We start from the raw sequence: 12,364 nt of genomic DNA, 5'->3' as shown, positions 1-12,364 counted from the left end.
AACAGCCTTACCATGGAGTCACAGACAGTCTATCTTGCCACCCAGGCAAACCTGCCTTTGTGATTAGATGGTCCCTTATGTGAAAAATACAATATTCACATTACTCCCAGGACAGGCGCTGACTTTTATTTTTCCACAGGGGTGCTCCACCTCAGCTCTGCCCTGAGGCCCCTCTCCTCCCTGAGGCCTCACCGTCCCTCCACCTTTTCCCGCCCCTACTCTGCCTCCTCTCCCTGAGGCCCTGCCCTCGACTCGGCTCATCCCACCCCTGCTCCACCTGCTTCCCCAAATGCCTCCCGCCAGCTGCCGAACAGCAGATTGGCAGCTGATTGGTGGCCCCACCAAACTGGTGGGTGCTGAGCACCTCCTATCTTTTTCATGTGGGTGCTTGAACCCCGGAGCACCCATGGAGTTGGCGCCTATGCCTCCCAGTCCCAAAGGACCAGTCGGTTACCCCAGATCAATTATACTTTAGATCTCTCACCAAAGACAATGTTTGTAGCCCATCCTATAATTAACTAAAGATTTATTAACTAGGAAAAAGAAATAGAGTTATTTACAAGGCTAACACAGCTAAACGTGCACACACATATGAGTTAGTCTTAGGTTTCAAAAGTAATAGAAGCTGCTGTGATATGCAAGCTCTATATGTGCTTTATGACTAACCCAAGCTAAGCAGCTTGGAGATTCCTTGCTTAAGGTTAGAAACGTTGCCCACTCCAAATTCCAAGCAGCAGAGTGATACAGTTCCTTCTGGTCAGGGATTTTTATTTTCTTCCCCCAGAGCTCAAAGTGGGATGGGACGAGTGTTTGCGCACATCCCTTCTTCATGGATGTGGGGGAAGCAATCAACAAAGTGGCTTGATCACTAACGTGCCAAATAGCTCATCCGATGTCTATGGGCTTTTTTTGTAGGGCAGGAGGTGACACCTCTTGTGATAAACTAGTATTTCACACTTAGTAATCCTTCTCTCCTGCCTGGGTGGGGTGTATTTCCAGTTTAATAGCAAACACTTTTAAAATTACAAAACAAACACTTAAATATTGGTTTAATATTCTGTATCCCTTATAACATGGGATACAGATATTATAAATGAGATTAATGCATGTAGTAACTCACAAGCATTTCATAAAGTTTAAACACTAAATGCTTTCTCATAAACTTACCACCTATTTTAACAACACTAACACACAAGTGAGCCAAGCTGGTTTCCAGCTATTCATTTGTCAATGTTCATTGAAGCACTGGGGCCTTGGCACGAGCTGTCACTTGATCTGCCAGTGTCACAATGGGATCCAGCAGTTTGAAGAGATCACTGGTTAAAAAAAATTTACTTATTTTGCTGACAGTTATGCTTTACAGTTATGCTATACTTGCTGACAGTTATGCTATACAAGCATGCTGATCTTTTGTATATTGAAGAGATTTGGTACTTTATAAACAGATAATTTTATAAAGTAAATTTTATAAAACATTATCAGCATTTTGGCAAACCTCACCCCCCCAAAAAAACTTTCTTTGTTTTTCCTGCTGTGAAATGAAACAAAAGTGATCACTTAAGATGAGCCATCATCAGCAGGAGCAGGGGGGGGGGGGGGAGGAGGAAAACCTTTCATGGTGACAAGCAAGGTGGGCCATTTCCAGCAGTTAACAAGAACATCTGAAGAACAGTGGGGGGTGGGGGGAGAAATAACATGGGGAAATAGTTTTACTTTTAATAGTTTGAAGGATAGCCACATATCTATTCAGGGGACACCATCATAGGGCCTAATCACATCAGCCACACTATCAGAGGCTGGTGATGGCTCATCTTAAGTGATCACTCTCTTTACAGTGTGTATGATATAACCCATTATTTCATGTTCTCTGTGTGTGTATATAAATCTCCCCACTGTATTTTCTACCGAATGCATCCGATGAAGTGAGCTATAGCTCACGAAACCTTATGCTCAAATAGATTTGTTAGTCTCTAAGGTGCCACAAGTACTCCTTTTCTTTTTGCGAATACAGACTAACATGGCTGCTACTCTGAAAATAGCCCACAAGCTTTTCGTGTGGCTAACAATAGATTTTAAAGAAAGGACAGGCACTTGTCTTTCATCAGAAGGTTACATAGTTTTTGTTCTGTTCTTACAAGAAAACTAGCCGGAAATTGAGTTTGTACATTTTACAACTATGTTGAGAAAGGAAGGGATGATGACTTTGAGGTAAAGGAAATTCCTGTAAAGGAAACAACTTCACAGCTAGAGCTAACCACAACTCTTATCATGCATGGTAGGATGTGCAGGTAAGATTTTTAGATATTTCTTATTTCAAGTCATATTTTTAACTGCTATTTCCAAACACTGTCTTCCCCCCTGCTTTTTGTCTATTTTATTGGCTGGTTGGTTTATTTTAATTATATATTATAATATTATCTTTCAGTGCTTATGCAACCATGGCAGTATGCAGTATGCATATTTCAGGAAGTTGTCTAGTTTTTGCTTCTTTTCTGGACGTATCTGGCTTTTCTCATCTCTATATTGCTACCTTCAATCACATTCTTGCTCTTCACTTCTGAGTCTGCTCTCCATTACATTGATGTGTATCGGGAGTGACTCAGTTGAAGTCAGTGGCACTGCACGGATGTGAAACTGCTGTAAATGAGTGAGATCAGACTCAGGACAATAAACTCTCAGTTGTTAGCATGCTGTTCTGTACTAGATCTTCAAGGGCTATCCTGACACTGAATCTCTCATGAACAGGATTGTGATTTCTTTGGATCAAAGATGCTATATATAAATAAACACTATGTAGTGTACATAGGCTTGTTATTATTCTGCAAGAAACCTCGAGGATCAGAAATACTGATAGGGTAATATGGTTCATTCACTTTTTGCCTTCATTCCTTTACCACAGGAAATTAAGATAAGATTGCAATAATTATTTTGTATCTGAAAGGCTCTCCACAAATTGAATCGATATACTGGCTGGTGGGTAAGGAAGTTAATTTTAGTCCCAGTAAACCGTAGTAGGGAAATTTGTCCCCTTAAAGTGAATATTCAGTACATATCCAGAGAATGCTAGCTCTGCATAAAAAGGATGGATTGATAAAAAGAGGTTGCTTACTTTGTCTCCTGCACTCAGATCCCCACTATGAGACCATGTGCACTGCCACACAGGGACAGAATCCACTTCAAAATAAGAAAAGGAGTACTTGTGGCACCTTAGAGACTAACAAATTTATTAGAGCATAAGCTTTCGTGAGCTACAGCTCACTTCATCGGATGCATTACTCTAAGGTCTCTAAGGTGCCACAAGTACTCCTTTTCTTTTTGCGAATACAGACTAACACGGCTGCTACTCTGAAACACTTCAAAATAGTTAGCCATTAGGGGAATGCATACAAGCCCTTCTCTTCCAGCATCCTAAAAGCTAGACTAAAAAAGCCCCACCTTTCTAAATGCCCCTCAGTTCCTCTCTATCTCTGGCACCTCTTTTAAGCCACCTGAGTAGATGAATCTTCATGGATCCACAGAAGCAATGCATTCAGAGAACAAGGGTGACTTTGGTAAGTATCCTCTTTTTCTCCTCCATTGTCCTGAAGACTCTGCCTTTGAGAGACTAGGTAGCAATGATAATCCTCAGGAGTAAGAATTGAGAAGTGACTTAAATACTGCCTAAATGGACCATTCTTTCTGAGCTGTGCTCTAGTAGTAAAAATGTAACATTTTGTAAAGGTATTAATCAAAGTGCAAGTAAGAACCTCCACATGCCTCGTGAGAACCAAGAGTCAATCTCCTGTATTCCCTGGTTACTATTTTCAGACCATCCTAACACAAATCCCCAGTAGAAAGAGAATTGAATTCTCTTTTCACTCAGGCTGGTGGAAAGAGAGGAACAGAGGCACAGTTTCAGGGGGTGGGAGGACAGGCCTTGTGTACTCTGGATTCTAGAATACTAGACCAGAGGGGAATGCAGCCCAATGGCTAACTGCTTTCAGATGCATCCGATGAAGTGAGCTGTAGCTCACGAAAGCTTATGCTCTAATAAATTTGTTAGTCTCTAAGGTGCCACAAGTACTCCTTTTCTTTTTGCGAATACAGACTAACATGGCTGCTACTCTGAAACCTGCTTTCAGATGTAATCCATCATTGTTTGGCAGGGCATGCAGTCTCTGAAGGGGGTTCTCTAGAGGCAATGTTATAAAGGAGATGAAATTAATACAGTTAGAGCTGATTGAAAAATGTAAGTATATTTCATGAAAATGTCTTTTTCTAAATGAATAATTTAAAAATACATATTTTTTTCAACCAACTCTAAGTACATTCCACCAGGTTATCTCCATGAATGCCAAAACTTCAGCATTGCTTCATGCTTCTCTCCAAATTCTCATTTAAGTGATGGGATTATTCTTCCATAGGAGGTTTCACCTGCAAGCAACCTGTATTGCCAGGACAATAGACAAGATAATGTATTAAGTTGTTTTAATCATGAATTGTTTATGAGTTTCTTCATTAATTTAGATGCTTATGCTTCTCAGTCTTGTCATGTAGCTCATTATCCTTGGAAAGTTATATCTAGCCAGATATGGCAGAAGCAGTATTAGCCTTTGGGCCTGATGAAGACTTTGGTGATGGGCTCCTGTGATCTGGGGGAGCTGGCAAAGTGAAGAATCTCAGCTTTTATTTTTATTTTTAATAAAGGTAAGTCTCTAGCCCTTTCCCTTGTGAAGATAGCCTTGAATAAGAAATCAATGCAAATCAATAGATAGCAGTGAAAGGAACAAATGGCTGGGCTGTACTTCAGCAGCAGGAGACTTCACAATCACTTCCTGACACTCATCCCAAAGTTAACTGATTAATATTGTGTATCTCAAAGAATCATCTTGCTGACACTTCCCCAAGCTCCTCAAACCAACCTCCTGTCAAATGGTGTGATTATGGTGAAAATGCATCTGTTTCTTTGTAGTGTGGAGGCTTTGCTTAGCTGTCTCCCAGGCCCACCCCTAAAATACTAAATCTGGCTTTGGACAAAAGTGTTAGAGAATGTATGATTTCTCCCTGGCTGCCTCCTCAGCAGGTCAGCGGGAGAGACTTTCCTCCCCATAAGAAGGGGGCTGGATGTTGGCTGTTAGGAGGAGGAACCTGGTGGAAGGAATGAGTCTCATCTGGTTACTGGAAATTTGGTGTGGGTGCATGTGTGTGACAGTTAGGATACACATCAAAAGAGTTTCCTGGTTATGATTTTACCTAAAATACAGAAGAAGTACCATTGACTTAGAAATGACAAAAAGAAAAGGAGTACTTGTGGCACCTTAGAGACTAACAAATTTACTTGAGCATAAGCTTTCGTGAGCTACAGCTCACGTCATCGGATGCATCCGATGAAGTGAGCTATAGCTCACGAAAGCTTATGCTCAAATAAATTTGTTAGTCTCTACGGTGCCACAAGTACTCCTTTTCTTTTTGTGAATATAGACTAACACGGCTGCTACTCTGAAACCTGTAATTAGAAATGACAAATATACTATGGGATGTTGTCACATGAAGTTCTGACCTAACCACTGTCCAAATGCTCTTCTGCTGCACTTTCTGCCAGTGGGATGCTGTCTTCTGAATGAATACAGCATAAAGCAGAGGAAGCCCTGCCTCCTGATTCAGCCTAGCCCAAGACCCCCAGAATAGCAGCTTCATGATGATTTTAAAATCCAGGAGAAATGGGCAAGATGAGCAGGAGCCAATTTAGTATCAAAACAGAGGAGGGAAATGAGAACCACATTTGTCAGGAATAAAGACAAACAGCAGGCCTTGTTTAGTTTCTGGCATGTGGCTGCAGCTCACCTCTCTGTGTAGCATAGTTGCCCCAGAGGCTGCAAAATGGGAGTGTGTTCATTAATGCCACTGATGTAAAATAAACTGGGTGAAGTACATTCCTCTGCTTGTGTGAGTGGGATCTGATTTGCATAATGTGCCCACAGATCAAAAAACTCACCCAGGGATTTTTCTTCAGCGTGAGTCACAGCCTGATACACAGCTTAGCAAGTGCAGTGTCACTTGGTGGGCTGATGAAGGGGGTCAAAAAAGTGTATATAGCCAAAGTTCACACAGTTCAAGAGTAGCTAACACACAGTGTTTGATCAGTTTTACTGAGAAGCTGAATAGCTCATTTCAAGCCTTGTATGATGCCTAGACACCGCAGAGGTAGACACTGTATACATGCAAAAAATGTTCTGAATTATTATGCTGGATGTCACACTGAACAACTGTCTTGCCTGGTAGAATTATAGCCGCAACTATGGTGGGGTTATTGGGCATATTGCCAACTTGCTTTGAGAATGTTGTTGGAAACTCTGTTCCTGCTGCAAATCTATGCTTCTTTGTTGGTGCAGATAACTCATACTGCTTTCGCAAAAAGAAAAGGAGTACCCGTGGCACCTTAGAGACTAACAAATTTATTAGAGCATAAGCTTTCGTGAGCTACAGCTCACTTCATCGGATGCATCCGATGAAGTGAGCTGTAGCTCACGAAAGCTTATGCTCTAATAAATTTGTTAGTCTCTAAGGTGCCACGGGTACTCCTTTTCTTTTTGCGAATACAGACTAACACGGCTGCTACTCTGAAACCTGTCATACTGCTTTGGAAGGCTGTGCTAGACCAGAGTTAGCCTAGGAAGGAGCCTATGTTAATTTACAAACCAAAAGGTCACTTTGTCAGTCATCTAAATCATTTGATTAGATGGAAGCAAAACAGTCACCTGGGACATATAAGTGAGAGGGGAATTTAATTTGCACATTGGTGCAATTCTAGCAAAACTGTGGTCTAAATCCTCTTAGGAGAGACTGCGTTTAGCATATCTGGCACGTAAGTACTTTGTAATGCTGGCTAAAAAGTGCCATGCGAATACCTGTTCTCACTTTCTGGTGACATTGTGTTACTTTCTGGTGACATTGTAAATAAGAGGTGAGCAGCATTACCTCTCGCAAATGTAAGCAAACTTGTTTGTCTGAGCGATTGGCTGACTGAGTGGATTTGTAGGCTCTAAAGTTTTACATTGTTTTGTTTTTGAGTGCAGATATGTAACCAAAAAAAAATCTACATTTGTAAATTGTACTTTCATGATAAAGAGATTGCACTACAGTACTTGTATGAGGTGAATTGAAAAATACTATTTCTTTTATCATTTTTACAGTACAAATATTTGTAATAAAAATATTATAAAGTGAGCACTGTACCCTTTGTATTCTGTGTTGTAATTGAAATCAAGATATTTGAAAATGTAGAAAAATATCCAAAATATTTAATAAATTTTAATTGGTATTCTATTGTTTAACAGTGCAATTAAAACTGCGATTAATCACAATTAATTTTTAAAATTGCGGTTAATTTTTTTTTAGTTAATCGCATGAATTATCTGTGATTAATCTACAGCCCTAATTTTTATGCTGCAGTTTTGTGCACCGTGTGAAATAGTTTAGCACTTCCCACTCCAGTGTAATGTAGACTATCATTCAAAACAAATGGCTATTTTCCTCTTTTACAGCAAAGAAGATGGTGCTGACAGAGAACATCTCTAATCATCTATTTCATAGTACTTCACAGGCCAACAAAGAACACATTTTTCCAGAGTGAATCAAAGTTGGAAAGGAAAAAAATGTTTATTTTTTGCTGGATCCTACTATTGTTTATCAAAGGAGCAGAGGTTAGAGAGTTTAATCTGACAGGTAAGAGATTGTTTCATGTTTTACTGGAAATGTTTCAATAATATTTTTATTGGCTGGTAAAAATCAAAAAACATCCCAGCATCATTTTATGAGTTTTCACTGATTCTGTGTAAGACTTCTTAAGAATTATAATTTTTATGTATTTTTTTTTGTAAAGCACTGATGATGTGCTTGGGACTGTAGAAAATACAAAATCCATAGTCCCAAAGTTAGCAGTGGAAGGAGATGGACATTTTCAATATAATGGAAAAATAAAAACGGAATTTTGAGAGCATAATGGAACAAATTAATTGCTGCTGTAATGCCACTGAATAATACATAGATGGCTTTCTCTCCATAGATTTTCCCTCTTTCTTAATCTTATCACCAAAACTCCTTTCATTGCTTTGTTTTGCCCTGCCCTATATTTTATTGGGCCTCATGGTGCTATTAGTGGAATTTCATGGAGCTCTAATTAATTTCAGTTGGGAAAGCTGCAAGGTGCCTCCTGTGATTCCTTTGACATCTTCATCCAAGCTAAAACATTGCTTCATAAAAAAAATAAAACACTACAATTCGAGCTTTGGGGGACTTTTCTGTCAGAAAATCATCCTGACGGAAAATGCCCTTTGCATAAAATCAAAATTTTCCATGGGAAAATGCCTGTCTGGAAGGCTCTTGTCAATTTCACTTTCTGCCAGCAGGGAGAAAATGAAATTAACAAAAGCTTGAAATTTTTGTCCTGTGAAAAATTTCAAGGTTTTCACTTTTTGTCAGGAATCAGGACTAATTTTTTCCAAAAACTTGAAAATTTCCCCTCTGGCTGAAAATTCTGTTCTCCAACCAGCTGTAACTGCAATAGCCCATTATCCAGAGTGATACAATACCAGAATTAGCTGGAAGAGAATATAAAATAAACAGTAAATTGTGTGGAGATAATGTGTCTCTCTGATATGGTAGAACAAAGACAAAGGAAAATGTATAGATGTGGATTGTAGAGAGCAGTTGGATATAAAAGGTTGCCATTGACACATGCAGTCTAAAGACAACGGCAAGGTATCAAACAAGTGTACAGATAACATAATGATAATAATTTGCATGTATTCAGCACCTCTCACAATAGGATATGAAGATGTTTCAAAAGAATTGTTTTATTAGCATTGCTGCGACATAGGTGAATATTATTATATCCATTTTGCAAATGAGAAAACTGAGATATACAGAGACAAAGAACTTGCCCAAGATCATGTAGTTAACTCAGTGGTAGAGTTTGGATGAAACTCTTTTTCTTTAAGAAAAAAGAAAAGGAGTACTTGTGGCACCTTCGAGACTAACAAATTTATTAGAGCATAAGCTTTCGTGAGCTACAGCTCACTTCATCGGTAGCTCACGAAAGCTTATGCTCTAATAAATTTGTTAGTCTCTAAGGTGCCACAAGTACTCCTTTTCTTTTTGCGAATACAGACTAACACGGCTGCTACTCTGAAACCTTTTTCTTTAAGCTAACACTCCACCCACATCTCCTGGATCCCTCCTATGTGGAGTGAAATTTAGTTAATGTAAATTAACTTTTGTATTAAACCCATAAAAATAAGGATGCTTGGAGATAAGTCTGTAGTTTAACCAGGGTAATTTGTCTACGGCAGAGGATAGCACCGCCCTGCTGAAGACCTGGAACTTTGGAATACTTTGTATTTATTACTGTACATAGGCAAAATCAAAACTGCTGGAACATATCAGTTTGTGTTTAAAGACATGTGGCCAGATCCTCAGCTAGTGTAATCAGCATTGTCGTTAATGGAGCTATGCCAATTTACACAAACTGAAAAGTTTTTGGTTCTCAAAGCCCAATCCAACTGTCAATGGAAAGTCTATTTGTTTCAGTGGAAGCTGAATCAGACCTATAAATCCCAGACACTCGTTGTTAATTTATACTCAGTTATTAAATGTTATTGGGCTAAATTTTCAAAAGTGACTAGTGTAGTTGTAGCTGTGTTGGTCCCTGGATATTAGAGAGACAAGGTGGGTGAGGTAATATCTTTACCTTGGCAGAAGGTACAAGCTTTTGAGATGCACAGAGCTCTTCTTCGTGTCTGGGTGGTTCTCAGACCCCAGGTTCCTGCCCGAGTGGGGACATCTACACTGCTATTTTTAGCCATGTAGTCCAAGCTCCATGAGCCCAAGTCAACAGACGAAGATCGAAGACTCACTGCTATGGGGTTGTTGTTGGCTTTTTTTTTTCAGTGTAAACATAACCTAAGAGACAATGCCTGAGCTATTAGCTGGGACGATGCTACTTCCAGGCTCCATCCAAAATTATAAGACTTGTTTTTCAAAGACTAGAAGCCAAAAGATCTTAAGGACATTAAACAGTTAAAAAGTCACTCTCTAGAGAGAGGGGGAAGACACAGAGACTGATTCTGCTGGAGAAACTGAAGAAGCAAAATCTTCCCTCTCTACTCCCACATGGGACTTAAAGTAAGGTACATGTGTAATCTTGATATACTGGGAGCCTGAAAAGAGGATGAGGCAGATGCCCAAGACAGGGTAAGGTAAGAAGTGGTGCAGGGAGACAGCAAGAGGTCTATGTAATCAGGCCTTGACTGCTTGTTTAAGGGTCCCTGGAAAGGGAGGAGCTGGGTTCCCCTACCAGTCCACTGAAGAAGATGGAGCAGAAATGCCCCTGGGAATATGCTATATTCATGTAAGTAAGCTAAGGACTACTGAAACTCCCTGATTCCGGGTGCAAGGACTGGTGGGTTCAGAGTTGCTCTGGGGGCGGGGGATGGGGGGGATCCCAATGTGAAGTGGAAGGACTATCAGTTGTTGGACTACTGGTTTTACTCCAGAAAGGGTGGACCTATATGTGACTGGCCACTGGGCTGAGTTGCAAGAAAAAGCAAGTTTCAGAGTAGCAGCCGTGTTAGTCTGTATTTGCAAAAAAGAAAAGGAGTACTTGTGGCACCTTAGAGACTAACAAATTTATTTGAGCATAAGCTTCGGATGAATCCGATGAAGTGAGCTGTAGCTCACGAAAGCTTATGCTCAAATAAATTTGTTAGTCTCTAAGGTGCCACAAGTACTCCTTTTCTTTTTTTTTAAGAAAAAGCAAACCACTGCAGGGCTGGCATGGCAGTCAGCAGGAGGTGCTAAAGGAGGAGAGCCTGCTACACCACACTTAATCAGCAGGGGGCGGGGGAGTAGAAGGTGCATTGGCCGACAAGTCACTTGCTTACAGGCCTTTTAAGGCACCCCCTTAAAAATACCCCAAATCACCAATCATGTTAAAAATCTTGGCCATTTTCCACTCTCTCTCTCTTTCTTTCAATATAATGAAACCTATGCTATATTCATGTCAGATTGCACTGATATGTTTGTTGCCTGCCTTTCAGGGTGTCTTCATAAAGGACCTGGAAGGATTTATCATGCAATTACTGATGAGGAGTTTATCTTGGAATGTGTTTTGCCATCCCAACACTGTACCCACATGTACAACAACTCAGTTCTCTATAAAAGTAAAGTGCTGTGGTTCTGGCAACAAAAAGACGGAGAACCACTGAAGATTATCAGCAATGAAAGCACTAACCCCACTCAGGAAGGGAATGCACTTTGGTTTAGACCGATAGGGATTAATGCTGCTGGAGTATATATCTGTATGATAAGGTATGTCAGTGTGTTAAAAGGCCTTCCTTGATGTACACTTTCACTGATAGCTGAAAATCATAGATTCATGCAAATAAAGGGCTGGAAGGTCAAAAGTTATCTAGTCCATCCCCCTGCACTAAGACATGATTAAATATACCTAGGCCAGGGGTTGGCAACCTTTCAGAAGTGGTGTCACTCTAATTTAAGGTTTTGTGTGCCAGTAATACATTTTAACGTTTTTAGAAGGTCTCTTTATATAAGTCAACTATTGTTGAATGTAAAGTAAATAAGGTTTTTAAAATGTTTAAGAAGCTTCATTTAAATTTAAATTAAAATGCAGAGCCCCCCGGATCAGAGGCCAGGACCCAGGCAATATGAGTGCCATTAAAAATCATCTTGCGTGCCGCCTTTGGCACGCATGCAATAGGTTGCCTACCCCGACCTAGACTATACCTGACAGAAGTTTGTCTAACTTGTTCTTAAAAACCTCCATGCCACTAAACTCTTTCTTTGGTCTGATATGTTTGATTGTTTTCACTTGACCTTGGTTTCTTTTCTTTGCTGCACAGGGAAGAAATCCCATGTCTCTCAAACATCATAAAGGTTCAAGCAAAGAACAAAGCAAATTGTTCGGATAATGGCAGAAATGAACTGTCTCTTCTCATTGAAAAGGGACATTCAATTTCTTGTCCTGGGATACACTGTTACAATCATTTACAAAGGTCACCAGTGACATGGTACAAGGTAACAGTCACTCTTTTCCATTTCTGTGTGAAATAAAATCAGTGTTGTTACAATTTTAGGCTAAATTCTGCACTCTTACACATTTGCCCACAATTTCTACTGAAGCAAATGCAAATTGTGCACAGCTCCCTGAGGGAGAATATTTTAGAGGCTTCTATTTAGAGCTGAGATGGAAATGAATTTTCTATTTGGCAGGAAACTTCATGATTTGGAAAAAAAAATTGTTCCAAAATGGAACAAAACCAAAGAATTCTAAACTTCCCATGAAACAAAATAAATTAAAACAAAAATT

At 39.8% G+C, this 12,364-nt stretch overlaps 1 protein-coding gene across 3 annotated transcripts in view; it reads left to right on the top strand.

Annotated features, from left to right (window-relative positions):
* Nucleotides 1–2,174: 2,174 nt before the first annotated feature.
* The window catches only part of LOC119860744 (interleukin 18 receptor accessory protein), a 29,235-nt gene continuing 19,045 nt past the window's right edge, over nucleotides 2,175–12,364 (top strand). The window contains exons 1-6 of one of the 3 annotated variants that reach the window (XM_043513398.1): nucleotides 2,175–2,288; nucleotides 4,146–4,228; nucleotides 4,537–4,686; nucleotides 7,524–7,704; nucleotides 11,076–11,346; nucleotides 11,898–12,072. In XM_043513398.1, the coding sequence (XP_043369333.1) occupies nucleotides 7,635–7,704; nucleotides 11,076–11,346; nucleotides 11,898–12,072 (516 nt within the window). In that variant the 5' untranslated portion in view covers nucleotides 2,175–2,288; nucleotides 4,146–4,228; nucleotides 4,537–4,686; nucleotides 7,524–7,634. Of the gene's footprint in view, nucleotides 2,289–4,145; nucleotides 4,229–4,523; nucleotides 4,687–7,523; nucleotides 7,705–11,075; nucleotides 11,347–11,897; nucleotides 12,073–12,364 lie in introns of all 3 variants that reach the window. The other 2 variants (XM_038414850.2, XM_038414841.2) reach the window with 2 other exon arrangements.

This window comes from Dermochelys coriacea, chromosome 1 (genome assembly GCF_009764565.3).
Source record: "Dermochelys coriacea isolate rDerCor1 chromosome 1, rDerCor1.pri.v4, whole genome shotgun sequence".
Lineage (NCBI taxonomy): Eukaryota > Metazoa > Chordata > Testudines > Dermochelyidae > Dermochelys > Dermochelys coriacea.
Note: the sequence above shows the minus strand (reverse complement) of the source record. Positions and strands in the feature narration are given on the sequence as shown.